Here is a 15,496-nt window from a genome sequence, read left to right as displayed (position 1 = left end):
TGTTCCCTCAGGCATCACCAGATAACTTGTTCCAGGAAGTGGATGCCAACAACTCCTGTTTGTGGTCTTTGTCATAGTCCCAGTGACCCAATATAGGCTCCTCTCCTAACTCTTACACCACCCTAGTGGTTGAGCCTAGCTTGCGCCCTGTGCTTGGGTCAGTTTGGAGAAGGTTTGCCCCCCTTGTCAGCAGTTAGCGAGGCTTAGTGCACGAAATAGACCAGGAAGGCCTCCCCTCGAATTTTAACACCTCTCCAGTCCCCTTTGAAATGCAAGGAGGAGCCGGAAGCGCTGCTAGATACTGTTTCCTACTTTGTTAGCCTCTCTAGATGCCCACCATTCCAATACAGTTGGGTGGCCTTCCACACCACCTCGAGTGACCTTGCTACCGTCCCAGCTGGTCCAGTTCCTGGAGGAGCAAGATTTGGCATCGTCAACTCCTGTGCAGCTGCTTGAGTGTCTTGGGACCTTCCAAGTAACTGGACACATTATTTTGGACAGTGCACTGAGACTTGGGTACCTTTTGTCCATTTCTATCACCGCAATATTATCATTTCTACTGCACGTCAGTCTCAAAATACGCTTGTTTTGTATTCTGCCAGCGGTGTTTAGCTACCGTTGCATACTTTTTTGTCCTTAAAAAAAAAAAAAAAAGGCAAATTTAAGTCATGGGGTTGTTTAGTAACCCCACTCATAGTGAGAATGCTTGCTGTGCAGTTGGAAATGATACACAGGATTGGATTTGATTGGCCTGTGCCATTCACAAAAATAAAAATCTGCTACACTGAGATCATTACAGGTAGAAACCGATTGGCCGGACTGTTTTCTTTGGATAAAGATATACTTAGTTCTGTGCCGCTATCATGTGTCGAATTACCAACTTTTACATCGCATGCCTTACACAAAGCTGTGATCTTCTGCTGGTCTGCGAGTGGCTGTTCTTGGACTTGCAAATTCAGTGGTGGCAGGTGGTCTCCATGGACGCCCGTGCAGAACCATGAAGTTTTTAGGAGTTCTCTTCATTGTGGCTGCTCCAGAATTCGGATTGATTCAACCCACTCGCTGTAGCATCTCCGATTTCAGAAGCTCTTCAGATTACTGACCGCTCCTTCCAAAAATTTGTGATAATCCGCTAGTGTGCAACTCTTAGCCCTTTACACAGCTTAGTAAATGTGTTTTTTTAAGTACCTATTTGTTCGTGCACTATGAAGTTTTTCCGCAAGCCCTTAAATCAATATATTATTTTCCTCCAATTCAGTAGTCACAGGAGGAGTGTTTTTATGGAGGAGTGAGCCCGCTGGATTTAAGGTCTAGAAAACCGTAGCCATTTAGTGGTTGGAGGCTCTGTTAAGATTTAAATCACAGGGTTTGCAACTGCTAAATGGCTTTTTGAAATTTACTAAACCCAGTTTTCGACTCAGATGCACGTTGCAACATGGGGTTAGAATGCCATGACGAACCGCTGTTTGGAAAGAGCATGCTTAATAATGTTCCTTCCAAATAGCTATACTTCATGAAATTTATCAATGTTTTGCAACCAAAATCCAGTTGCAAAACATTGAAATTATACTGACTCCCAACTAAGGGTCCCTTGGTCACCTTTCTCCTTTGTGTATGTAAGAAGAAATGTTGGATCGTAAGTGGTGGCGCTGGAAATAACGGTCTACTTTCAAACGTTTTTAAAGAATTAAACTGTGGATTTTTGTTTTTATTTTGGCGCTTTTCCTTTAAGGAAAATAGGCTTCATTTTAAAAATAAATAATGTAAAAAGTGATAACAGACATAATGGGCCGCTGACTCCCACCCAATCGGTCACCATTCCCTCGATGGCCACCAATCCTAGTGAGTTACAATTTGTGACCTACCTCATGAATCTGCCTTTATTGTACTTCGCTTGCCGATGAAGTTTGTGTTGAGCCATACCTTTCACAGTCCTTTAAATCTCAGTTTTTATTTTCGTTTTATCCCGTAGTTCCGATTTACTGTGCTCCTGCATGCATGTTGCAATTTGTTGTTCATACCCTTGACCGACACCTGTAAATTGAGCGATTTCGATCCTATCCTTGACGAAAATCTGAGAGTTAAAGGCGTGTGTATGCTGTGGATTAGGCTTGTTGTCCAAGTCATGAGCGTCCACGATCTATTTTCATCCAGCTGGGGTGGTCAGGGGCAGAAAACAGGCCCGAGTACCAAAATGAAGGTGCAGTACATTCGTGAATTGCCTAAAAAAAAAAAACCTGGCCCATGTTTGCAAACTAGGGCAGTTTTGAACTTGTAAAAACATGGTGTATACGTGTTTTGCAAGGTATGAGATACTGCATGGCTTTGAGTTTGGTGCAGTTAATAATTGGTTTATTATCAAGGCAATCCGATGGGGACCATAAAACAGGCCCAACAAACAGCCAAACAAAGGGCCCACACACCGGCATGTCAGACCAGCCCTTCAGGCACTGCCTGATTAACCTACAGGCCAGTCCGACCCTGTCGTCCAGGTGTAACTGCAAGTAGATCTGGAGTCTCAAGACAGACGTGTAAAAAAGTTGTGTCTTTCTTTCCCAGTCCTTTGTGTTTCACATTCCTGCTTTGCTCTTTTTGCTCCATAGGATGGTGCGAGAGATATTTTCATCGACGGAGTTGTTTCTCGCAACAGAGCCCTGAACGGAGACATTGTGGTGGTGAAGGTGCTTCCCAGAGAGCAGTGGAAGGTCAGTGTTCATTTAAGGGTATCAGGGCACGCGGAGAGAGATGGGAGAGCTTCTGACTTGTCTCCTGAAGCAAGTCTAGGTCAACTCCCATTGGGTGAATGTTCTAGGACCTTGTTTGATGCTCCTCTGCAGGTTTCCACAACAGCCCTTGGTTGCACCAATGCTTGTTTGCTATCCTTAGTTTGTGTTTCATTGATGAGTGGTTTGATGCTACCCCTTGGTTTTGGGGCCATATGCGGGTGATTTGCTGGAGTTTGCTTGCTTTTCCTTCCTACATCCTGTGTATCGGTTTCTTTTCTGTTGTGCACACTGAGACCCTTCCGGGTGAGTAGCTGCGCTTAACAAACCCCCTATTGATTGATGGACACTGTCGGGACCCTCTTCTTTCCCTGGATTGGGCATTTGAAGCAGCCTATCTTCCTTTGCCTCAAATGCAAGACGTTTTCCTTCATCTTCTTCCTGCTTTCCACATCCTTCCCAGGCCCATCTCCTCTGAATTCCACCCCTCATGTTCCCCAGTGGCAGAGTCGATGCACAGCCGCATTCTTCTCTTTAAACGGGCTCTTTCTTCCTCCATCACCTTCATAGCTGTCACTTCGCAGAATGCCTCGTTCTGTCCTTGAACAGCAGCGGGTGAAAAGGCTAATTGCTCTCAATTTGCCAATCACCAGCACGCGCCCACCTCAGGACCTGCTTCCCTCCAGGGGACTTTAAAAAGAAGAAAAAAAACACAACACAAGACAGACTTGCAATCTCTCCTCCTGGTGATGGTGTAGATTCAAAGCACACACTAGCTGGTGCTCGCAGAACGATCGCCATCAGAGAGCTGCTGGGGGCTGGAGGTGGGGGGGCAGGGAGTGGGGGCTATGGGGATGCCATGGAGGGTGCTCTTGAAAGTGATTGAAAGACATGACTCGGCTAAAGAGAGATTGAAAGTCAAGTTTATTTAGATCATAGTCTATAAAACCAAATAAATACACAGATACACGATGATTGCAACGTGGGGGGGGGGTGGGGGGGAAATCTTTTTGAAACTTAACTAGTCCTCCTGCCAATAACACCCGGACTTCCCCTCTTTCTTGTCCTGTGACCAATTTAATTTCTCATTGAAAATCATCCCTAAATACTTATAGGAGTTAACGACCTCTACTGCTTTGTCTCCCAGTATCCACGTGTAAGGTTTTGATTTCTTACCCAATTTAAAGATTTTTGTTTTATCCGTAGTGATGGTGAGGTCATTTGCTACACAATATTTGCAGAATGTACCGAGTTGTCTTTGGCGTCCCACCTGTGTCAAATTAATAATCGCCAAGTCGTCCGCATAAAAGAGACACGATGCGTGTCTTCTGTCCCATTTTTGGTGGTAATGTTTCACTTCCATAAAATTCTGTGGAAGGCCAGCTAGGTACAAAGAGAACGCACCCCGGCCTTTAACCACCTTACTAAATAAATGTTCTTTGAAAGGAAACCACTAAAATCCAACTTCACATGTGCCCAGTTATCCCGTGGAGTTCTTCTAAAATTGATAGGAGGTCCTTCGGTATACCCATGTTCCTTAGCTTACATCATAGAGTTTTCTGATTAACAAGGTGGAAGGAGGAACGGAAGCCGACTAAAGAATACATTTCCAGTCGTTTTTAACGCCTTCTGTCCCATAGCCCACAAACTAAAGTGATTGAGTGTCCCTGCTTAAAAGCTCCTGGTTCATGGGGAACTAACTTGTTGGGATCTGTCCACTCCTCCGTAAGCAATAAGATGACTTTAGATTATAACTTTGCCGCAACATCAATCAAACCAATCGGGCAGAAATTGCTTGGATCAACTGGATCCTTTTTAGGTTGAAGCCTACCAGACCGCACAACTGCCTGGTTTGCCAAAGACATCTTCGAGACTTCGGCTAGCTTCCCCGGGAATGCATTCCGCCCATTGCTTACCATTGGCTTTGTGGTTTGTAATTCATATGTTTGCTTTCTATCTGCTGGCGTTATTTGTTTTAGGTTGTCGAGCTTGAGTCCGTCTCTTGAGAAGAGCATCTCTTATTTTACTATATCTTTCCAAGTGCTCCCTTTCTGTAAACAGGCCTTTAAGTCTTGTTCTTATCTTGTCACATTTGCTGCGCATTGGAAGACAGACAGATGTCAGCCTATGTCTTCAAAGGGCACTTGCCGTTTACTTTACTTTCTCTTACTTTAATGTCGGGGGATTTATGTGACCATCTTGCTGTGAAAGGCTTTTTTTCGATCACACAACAAAGTTTAAATGTCTGTAATGAACTCTACAGATATTTCACAATATATCAGTTAGAAAAGCACAAATAACCATTTTTTTTGTAATTCTGAAGCGTGGTAGAAGCAAATATTTGAATACGATGAAAACAAATCGGTACACTAGGTGATGACTTTTCCACACGTTATCGTTTGTGTGCTGCACGCTTTTATCAGTACAATTGTATTTTTGTTTAAAAGTAATGGTCCTTTCAATGCAAAATGTGTTGTCTGTAATGGCAGTGTGCTACCAGACCATGCGTACTCCACTTTACGCCACTGTACTCTACTCTGCACCACTCCACTCTGACACTGCACTCTACGCCACTTCGCTCTACGCCCCTCTACTGTGTAACAATCTACTTTATGCCAATCTCCCAACAGTGATATTACAGTTCATACAAACCTACCGAAAAATTCAGAACACAAGGTGTGTACAGAAATAAGTGTTTTTTTTGTCAAAGGTATTTTTATTTTTCAATAAGGGAAAAGCAAAAGCAAAAAGAAAATACGCGGCAATCCCGCCACAATTCCCTCGCAGGGGAGATACACAAGAGGAGGGGGGCCGCTATGACGAGCAACAGTCCTGGTGTCCGTCCCAGCTGGGCAACAATCTAAAGGAGATGAAGAGGGACCAAGGCCAGGTCGTCAGCCTAGAGGCTACACAGGCGTTTGAAGGCCACCCATCCAAAGCACGCAACAGCATGCAAATCACCGGGGTCGGACCAGCCAAACCCATAGTCGTAGGCTCTCCCCTCCTGCCATTAAGGACTGGCACGACATGCAAACCAAACTAAAAAGAAAACCAACAGAACTTCCCCCCCCCCCCCTTCCCAACCACCCCCCTCCCCCTCCAGTGGTGGCAGCACACATTCACACTACAGCAGGCATCTAATGAAAGTCACACTTGGAACAGATGGAGGGCTCGGATCGACGGCGGGCACACAGCAGCCGGGAGCCCCCGAGAAAGGAAGCGCACCAATGGCCCCCAACGGAAGACAACGTTTTTGAAGTCCCCCAGAAATATAACCGCCATACGTTCCATGCTCAACGACTTCCATAATCTCGCATGCCACAATGAGATCGCTGGGGCCTCCCTCTTTTTCCAGGCCGCCGCCAAAGTGACTTTAGCCGCTCCTATACAGAGCCAAAAGATCTTCTTGTCCGCTCGCGTCTGATGTTCTAAAAGCGGGTCCCGAAGGCCCAACAGCACATGCTCCAGAGAGTTCTTGATCGGATACCCCAGGATGTCCTTAATATGGGACCGAATCTCTTCCCAATAGGGGCGGATAACCGGGCAGTCCCACCAAATATGGCGGAAGTCCCCCAACAAACCACAGCCCCGCCAACATCTATCTGAGGAGCTAGGGAAAATACGATGGAGCTTAGCAGGGGGGAGGTAACAATCCATCATAGTTTTAATATGCGCCTCCCGAAGGTCCATCGAGTGATTAAATCTAGCCAGGTCCCGCCACAGGTGGGACCACTCCTCATCCGTGATGTCACGCCCCACAAGGCCCTCCCAGTGACCCATATACCGTGGCCTAGGCGAGACAGCTGTGGCCAAGAGATGGCTATAGATGAAAGAGATAGCCTCACGCATAGTGGAAGTGCGGGAAAGAAAGGCTTCAAAGGGGGTAGGTGGCCGAGTCGCCGCTGCCCGAACCGCCGGAGACAGGGCCCAGTGTAGCAGTTGGCCATGACGAAACCTCTCCGTCTCGGCGATCCCATAGTCTCGTCCACAATTCGGGAAGGTCAGCGGGGCAGTGCCGTGGAACAAATGTGTGAGGGCTAGGCATCCTCCCTCCCGCCAAGCGTCAAAGGGGCCCTCCCGAAGCGCAGGCGGAAAAGCCGGATTGAAATGGATGGGAGTGAAGGGCGATGGAAAAGTAGTCCAGCGGTCGTCCCCTGAGACCGTATCCCAGACCTTAAGGGTGGTGCCAGTGGGGGTGCTCAGGTAAGCATTCTTGGGCCTGTCCCCCCTTGGGTTTCCACACCAGGTCCCAGATCGTGCGACCCGCCACACTCCTATCCATGTGAAGCCAGTGCTTCTCCGAGAGTGGCTGGGTCCACTCCACCAAGACCCTCAGTTGCGCTGCTTTATAGTAGAGATGCACGTCAGGAAGGCCCACCCCCCCTCCGCCCGCGGTCGCCGAAGAGTGGTAAAGGAAAAACGAGCCCTGCCCCCCTGCCACACCAAGCGAAGTATGAGAGTCTTCACGCGTCGAAAAAAGTCCCCGTCGAGAACAATAGGGAGAGCCTGAAAGAGATATAGGAGCTTCGGTAGGAGAGTCATCTTAATCGCATGGATCCTGCCCAGCCAGCAGATAAACAGCGGCTTCCAGCTCTGCAAGTCAGCCTGGATATTTGCCAGAAGTGGGGGGAAGTTAGCCGCGTACAGTTTGCCTACCGTGGGGGTCAAGCGGACCCCTAGATACAATAGGGGCGAGAGCGGTCGAAGACGGTTCACCTCCGCCGAAGAGAGCGTGAGATTGAGGATCTAAGATTTGCCATAGTTGACCCGAAATCCCGCCACTCCCTCAAATTGCGCCAGGGCCGTCTGTACATGGGGTAGAGAATGCGCCGGATCCGCAAGGGAGAGGAGGACATCGTCCGCGAACAAAGAGATCTTATGTTGCTCCCCTGTGAAAGGCAGTCCCCGAATATCCGTGTTGTTCCCGGATTGCTATTGCTAAAGGTTCGATACTCACGGCAATCAACAAAGGGGAAAGAGGGCAGCCCTGCCGCGTACCCCGCGAGTGCGGGAAAAAGGGGGACATGTACCCATTAACCGCAACTCTAGATTTGGGGCTGCCATAGTTGGCTTTAAGCATGGTCACAAACCTGTCTGAGAATCCAAAAGCTTGAAGAGTGCGGAACATAAACTGCCAGTCCACCCGGTCAAACGCCTTTTCGGCATCCAGCCCAATCCACACCGCCGGGATGTGAAAGCGGTTAGCTTTCTCGATAAGATGGACCACCCTCCTGGTGTTATCATGAGTCTGCCGCCCTTTGATGAAACCTGATTGGTCAGGGTGAATCAGAACCGGCATCAAGTCCTGTAAGCGCGACGCCAGGATAGAAGAGTAGAGTTTAGCATGTAAATTGAGCAGAGCTATCGGCCTAAAGGACGAACAGACAGAGGGATCCTTGCCGGGTTTGGGGATCACCGAGATGACCGCCTCCGCCATGGAGGCTGAGGACATCCCCGAGTTAGCCATATCGTTAAACAGGCCGACCAGGAACTCACAGACATCTCCCGCGAAGGTCTGATAGAAAAGGGCCGTGAACCCGTCCGCACCAGGGGCCTTGCTGGGCTTCAGGGATTTAATGGCACCCAGTACTTCCTCCCTCGTGATGGGGGCAGAGAGTAGCTCATTCCACTCGGGAGATACGCGGGGGAGTGGAAGAGCGCGCAGATAGTCCTCCTGAGCCGTAGGGTCCAGGACGTCCCCCGAGTACAATGTCGCATAGAAGTTCCCGAAGAGTTCCGCCTTAGTCGCGTCGTTGTGCTGCAGCAAGCCAGCGGCGTCCCGCACGCCCCCTGCGTACTCCCTCTCCCGCTTACGGCGCAGTTGACGGGCCAAGTGCCTCCCCACCTTATTCCCCTGGGAGTAAGAAAGGTGGCGGAGCTTCAGGAGAGTAAACTCAGCTCTGTTGTTATAGTGGGCCCGCAGCTTGCCCCTAAGAGCAGTAAGGGAGCGCAACGTCTGTCTGGACGGGTTAGCCTTGTGCACCTGCTCCGATATTAAAAGCTCCCTCTCCAGCGCCTCCCGTTCCTCCCGCCGCTGCCGGTTAAGCGCCGCATTAAGGGCCAAGCAACTACCCCGGACCGACGCCTTAAAGGCGTCCCAGGTAGTGAAAATCGAGGTATCCCGCACCGGGTTGAGCTGAAAGAATTCCCGAATCGCCTTCCGGAGGGCCGTGCAAGAAGACTCGTCCCGTACCAGTGACGCCGGGAAGAACCATCGTCGCGGCACAGTCCCTTCCGGTGCCCACTGGAGACCCAGCGCCAGTAAGCTATGATCGGAGATGGAGAGGGGAAAAATTGTTGCTTCCCTCAGGGACCCCTGGAGTGACTGGCTATAAAAGACATGGTCAAGGCGGGAGTAAGAGTTGTGCACGTGGGAAAAGAAGGTATAATCACGGGAGACGGGGTGCAAAGAGCACCACCCGTCCCAATAACCCGAGCTCCTCCAACCGCTGACGTGCCTCCTCCGAGAAGAGGCCGGCCTCGGCTCTCCGCTGGTGAGAACAGTCCAGATCCCTGTCCCAGACCAAATTGAAATCGCCCATGATGAAGAATCCGCCCACCACAAAATCCTCCACTGAGCGCAACAATTCCAGGAAGAACCTATTTTGCCCAGAGTTGGGAGCATATAATACTAGGAACGTGCACGTCCTACCGAGAAGCACTCCTTTAACAATGAGCCATCTGCCCTCCTTATCGCCACGCACCCCCAGAGGTTGAAACTGAAGGGTCGAGCGAAACATCAGGGCTACTCCTCTGTGTTTCAATGCCGCCGAAGACCGATAGATAAGAAGGAATTGCCTATGCTTGAGGCGTGACTCGTCACGCCGGGACAGGTGCGTCTCCTGAAGCCCCACCACATCCAGGTGATGGTCCAGGATGTATTTCCAGACTTTTTGGCGCTTCTGGGGAGAGTTCAGCCCCTTCACATTCCAAGTACCTAAGGTAACAGGCATCCTATCTTGCTCCCCTCACTCTTCTCCATCAGACCTCCCCCCTTACTCCCCAGCACCAGCACCCATCGTCCAGCGCAGGCAAACTGCTCTCCCCAAACCCGGACCAGCAGCGCCTCCTGGGACCTTTGCCCTCGAATCCCATCCCAGGGAGCCTCAAGGACAATTCCGAGGGTGTCCTACATCTCAGCCAACTCACCAACTAGTCGCCACACCGCGTCTTGCCTTAACAAACAGGTCGCGGACCCCAGCCACTTCCGCCTCTCATTCCCCTGTCTGGGGCCAGGTCGCGTACAATCACTCATCCCAGGACCCCTCTCCATCCCCCACTCAGCACACAACCCCCGCACAGCTCGCACCGGCCCCCCCCAACCGCCACCACTGGACCCTCCCGTCCCCCACCCAAACCACCTCCCCCCCACCCACCCCGGGGACCCCACCAAAAAAAACCCAACATCTCCAAACCAGGGACCACTGCGGGTATCCCCCAAGTCCCTGATGCGGAGCCTCCGCTCTCACTTGTCCAATGAACAGGTCCCAGGTGTCTCCTCACAAAGTACATCAATACCCCGTGGTACCTGAAAGGAGGAAGGCCCTCCGGCAACAAGCAAGTAGAGGCCTCCCGAGGGTCTAGGCAGCCGAAGACGAGTCCTGCAAGGCAGCCTCAGTCACATTGGCCACCGAAGCAACCGCTGCACCTCGCTCCTGTACGCTGGTCTCAGCGTCCGGCCAGCCCGGGCCGGGAGGGCGCCCCACTCGCTGCCAGGAGGAGCGTCGCCGTCGCCGTGTCCCCCCCACCCCCACCGGGGGGGACCCGTCATCCAAACCAAGGAGATCTTTAGCAGCCTGTAGAGAGCGGACCTGAACCAGCCGGTTGCGCCACCTGAAAATAAGCCGGAATGGATGACCCCACGAGTAGGAGATATGCTGGTCCCGCAAGAAGGACGTCACGGGGCGGAAGTCACGGCGCTTCTGCAATGTCGACGCCGCCAGGTCCTGAAACAGCTGGGGGCGGTGGTCCCGGTACACCAGCGACGGAAGCCCTCTCGCCTTCCGAAGTATACGCTCTTTAAGTTGGTAGTCATGAACGCACACTAGAACATCGGGGGGGGGAGCCCCCGATCCTCTCGGCAACCCCACGCGGTGCACCCGGTCCATCCGGATCTCGTGGAGATCGTCCTCTCCCAGGATCTGCAAGAACAGGCCCTCCACGTAACCCCTCAGGTCCCCAGCCTCTCCATCCCATGGCACCGCACGAATGCGGATGTTGTTTCGTCGGGACCGGTTTTCTAAGTCCTCCGCATGGGACTGGAGGTCCAAGTTCTGTTCCGTGAGGCGCAGGACATCCTGCTGGAGCTGATGGACATCGCCGGCGAGTCCCAAATCATGCTCTTCCAGGGTTGCCACCCTCTCTCCAATACTGTCCACATTGCGACGCACCTCCCGCAGGTCAGAGGCCAGCTGGGAGCGAAGGCTGGTGATATCATCCTTGATGGCGTTGAACAGTTCCAGCATAAACGCCTTGGTGACAGGCGCATCATCGGCAGGAGGCTTGGCAGAGGTACTAGCGCCCGGCGGCGTCGTAGGGGTGGTACCCCGCTGCTGACTCTCCCGTCGGTCTTGCCCCCTCGGGTTTTGCCAGACATCGCGCTCCGATCGGGATATCCACACGTCGCCCGGCTTCCCGGTACCACCACAGGCGCTGCTTCACTGTGAGACTCTGCTAGCGAGGTTAGCCGCTCTCCGGACAGGCCCCCACACCCCAGTCCGTACTAAGCGTGGGAGGGGGAGTAGGCGCCGGCAGGCGCTGATAAGGCTAGAGAGTCCAGCGAAGGGCCGCTCAATCGGCTGTAAGGCGATTCTGCACTCTCTCCCGCTGCTACAGGCCACAGGTCACTCACCCCATCTGGGACAGGGCCCAGCAGCGCGGGTATCGGGGCAATGTGTCCTCACAGTGTTCGCCAGCGGGGGTTCTCAGGGTGACCGCCCTCACAATGGGCCCCCAACGCAGCTCCCCGGGCCCACACAAGAATCGCTTGTGTCCGGGGGGGAAGCCCCTCGAGCCGTGGCTCCCCGAGCTGTCCCAGTGGCCAAAGCAGGCCCCACTCGCTCTGCAAGTCCTCTGGCTCCCTAACACCACCGCGGGTGGAGCACTCCCAAAGCTCCCACGCCCCAGGCCCCCATAGGTGCCGTCAGACCAGGCCCCCAGTGGCCGCAGTACTTCTACCGCTCCAGCCGCTCACCACCTTCCGTGAGTCCAGAGGGTCCGGACCCCACCCGCCGCTTCACCAGGGCTGGCCGGCAGGCCCGATCCTCGGCGCTTCAGTGCTGCCACCTGGGGACCTCCTCGGGCCTCGCCTACCCTGCCGGAGCGGGGCAAACGCTCCAAATTGTCCACCTCTGAGGCCGCCAGCAGGACGAGGCTCCCGAACGCTGGGCACTCACATTCCGTCGCCACCTTCGACAGTCGACTCTGCCCCCGACGGGAGGCCGGGCTCTGCGACTCCAGCCTCGAGTTTCAGGCGAGGTCCCGGCTCCTTCACCAGCCGCGTCACAGGCCTCAGCCCGAGCGGAACATCTAGCTCCACGGGGGGGGCCGGCAGCGATGCAAAACTCCGTCCGCTGACACAGGAGACCCAGCGCTACCCCCTGCAGGTCTCAGGGGTCCCCGGGAGGCCGCAATATCAATGCTATGCAGTACTGGCGCCAGAGGGACAGAGGAGAGCGTCCTACTCCGTCGCCATCTTGACTCCGCCCCCCCAGAAATAAGTGTTTTAACTCCTAGCTATTAATTTTCACAGCTTTTCATCCAAACCTGTATTTTTATTACATATTTTGGGGTAGTGGGCTTTTCTCTTGTTCATTCCGCTGACCTCTAATGGACTTGGCGAAGTCGTCCTTCCTATTCTTGTAGTTGAGACTGTTAGAGCTTTTTTACTGAAGACTAGAAGTAAATTTACTCATGGATTCCTCTTGGTTCCACTTCAAAAAAGTTATCAGAAATATGGATTTGAGTTAGTTCTTCTAGTGTCCACTCTGCAGCCTTTTTTATTTAGATGTATTTGTTAATCAGTCAGGGAGGGGTTGTAAAGCGGTTTGGGAAGTACCGTGGATGTTATGTGACCAGTATTTGTGTAGCCAACAACTACTATGTCTATGGTAGTGTTCTGAGACTGGGCGCCCCCTACTGCGCCGGGATTCTCTTTCACCGAATTCAAAATGGTCTGCATTGGTCAGTAATGTCTCATATTTGTGCCGGGGCCACAGTGTTTGACAAGAAGCGGGTATCTTCCGTGCTTCGGGGTTTGGCATTCCTTTAGGCGGGCGTTGGGGAAAGGGTGCGTCTGGTGAAACACCCTTACTTGAGGTCGAAATTGTTGTCCACCAGATGTAGGGCAAGCGGGTGCTGGGTTCGGTCTTGGCTATCCGATTGGTGTGTGTCTGAAGGCTTCAAGGGAGGCATGCCAAGGTGTCCAGGACAGTACATTCTGCTAGTCACAGGCTGAAAGCAAAAGGCGTTTTTTTCTTACCTCTTCTGAACTTCCAAACGTTTGTTCTCAAGTCATGGGCGTGCAGGATACGTACTACATAGATCTTCAAATATACACTTGTGTGGGAGTGTGTTGCGTGTATTTGTTTTCAGAGTGCCAGCATAGTGGCAAACATGCTGCTGACTGCCCAGCTCACACACTGCATACACTGTGCCTTCTCTTAGGCTAGGCTTATCAAGCCTAATTTGACAGCGTACCCAACTCCTATACATTTTCTGCCAGGACTTTGGTACCCTGACTGCTCACTTCAGGTGAGTGGGTCAGAGGGCAGGTTATCGCAGTGCTCAGGCAGATGCAGAAGTGCACTCTTAGCATTGGGATAAATCTTGCATTGAGAATGTTCTTATCAGCACCAACTTCGCTTGGTTGGGAGTGCTGAAACTGCATGCACGGAGGCTTGCGGATAGGCCTCTCTTGTACCACTTCATTGTCTGTTATAGATTTAATAAGGTTGTGTGGCAGTCAGCAGCCAAAGGGGGTCCTCTGGGCACTTGCAACTAAAAAATGCATTTTCTACTACTATTTTGTAAGCTATCAGTAGAGATGGTAGAGAGACGAGCAAAGTTGCTTTGAGTTCACCTGTCTCGGGCACTAATTTCAATTTGCCTCTGAGGAAGGATCAGTGGTCTAAGCGGACAGAAACTTCTCTCGTAACCCAGACGATGCCTAACTTCGAATGTATTATGGCCGTATTCAAAGAACGTGTACTTCCTTTTTGAGGTAAATGTCTCCTTTATCTGGAGACTAAAATAAGAGAACCAGACAAGAAAACATTCAGAAAGTAGAAAATGCTAAATGTCTGAGGATTCAGTTCTACCCATAAACATAACTTAAGTTCTTATGCTGTTTTATAGTCCAACCTTAATGATGGTGGAAGTTGGTGGCCTGTGATGGTTTAGCTCTGCTGAATCGTGTGGGACTTTTCGGCTGGGCCAAAACCCACAGAACTTAAAGGTCAGCCATGGAGATGTTTTGTTATAGTGCATCCCCAATAGCATGCTGCTTTGCCTTTGGCAGAAGTGACGAGTGTCAGAACACGCCCTTGCTCTGTCGCATTACCTGCAAGTGGGTTGTTTTGCAATGTCATTCTACCCACCTCACTTACTTTCAGGCAAAGGAAGCATGGATGCGTACGTTAACATTGTAAGGATGGGTCAATATACACCTACGAACCTAGGGGATGAGGAGTTAGGAGTACCACCTCAGTTGATAGTTGACTTGAGTATCAGTTACAAAGTGAGGGCATAAATTATGATTGGAATACTTTGTCAGCAGGTTAATAAGAAAGACAAACGGTTATTGACAGAACGCCAAAAGTAACTCTGTGCTCCTGTCCAACCTCAAGGGGTAGAGTTAGAAGCTAAAGTCAGTGACCTGTTGGAACACGATAAAGTGACTCTGGGTCTTCTTTACCGTCCGGGTGAGGTGAAGTTGAGGAGTTGTCTTGAAGCAGCGAGTACACGGCTAGGGCCTTTTCGTGTCCATTAAAGGCAAAGTGTGTTCTCTATTGAGAATGAGTACGGACTGTTGATTCTTCTCAGTTGTGGGTTATTCTGTAGGATACATGAGACCATGATATCCAGATATCAACCACTTTTGCTTGATTGCTGAGGGAATGTGGCCTTCAATTGTAGCGGACTCACAAAAAGATGTGTCATGGAAAAGCCAGGAAGAACACACTTTGGTTTTTGGATGATCCCTCGCAGCCAGAGTGGTCAGTGGGTAGGTGAAGGCGCTATTTGCTTAGTTGCGGCGGATTTGAAGCATCTGAACATCATTCCCAACATATTGAGCGAGGTGTCATCCTGTTGGAAATCGAGGCTAACGTTCCACGCCTTAGTCTTCTGGTGAGAGATGACTGACTCCAGGGTAATCCTGTCACGTGCAATGACTGCAAAGCACGATGATCAGGTACTTGATTGTGAGAACATATCCTCAAAGGGTCAATCTTCCGCACAAATACCACAAAGAAAGATTGCTGGGTACCTGGTTTGTCGCCAGCTCTCAACAACATGAATTCCAGTCCTACTCACCCACAATGTTTACACCCAAAACTCTGTTTACTCTCAAAGAATTTTCAAATTGATTAGTCTAAGCTGAAAATGGCTTAATACTTTTGACCTTGTCCCTGTTTTCCTTTCGTGGTCTTGATTAAAATCATTGAGGTGTACCTGAAGTCTACCTTGCTTCATAGCGAAAAATTAAACAATTCTCCAGTAAGTTTGTATCATGCACACCCTCAGCATCCCAAAGAAAAAAATTGAAATTCCAA

The 15,496-nt window shown here is 51.0% G+C and overlaps 1 protein-coding gene across 1 annotated transcript in view; it reads left to right on the top strand.

Moving 5' to 3' along the window:
- Positions 1 to 15,496, top strand: part of DIS3L2 (DIS3 like 3'-5' exoribonuclease 2) — a 1,010,223-nt gene that overhangs the window by 163,528 nt on the left and 831,199 nt on the right. Inside the window, exon 6 of the mRNA XM_085635696.1 lies at positions 2,604 to 2,705. Coding sequence (XP_085491822.1) covers positions 2,604 to 2,705 — 102 coding nt within the window. The remainder of the gene's footprint in view (positions 1 to 2,603; positions 2,706 to 15,496) is intronic.

The sequence above is a fragment of the Triturus cristatus genome, chromosome 11 (assembly GCF_964204655.1).
Source record: "Triturus cristatus chromosome 11, aTriCri1.1, whole genome shotgun sequence".
Lineage (NCBI taxonomy): Eukaryota > Metazoa > Chordata > Amphibia > Caudata > Salamandridae > Triturus > Triturus cristatus.
This window is presented reverse-complemented; position numbering and strand designations above follow the sequence as displayed.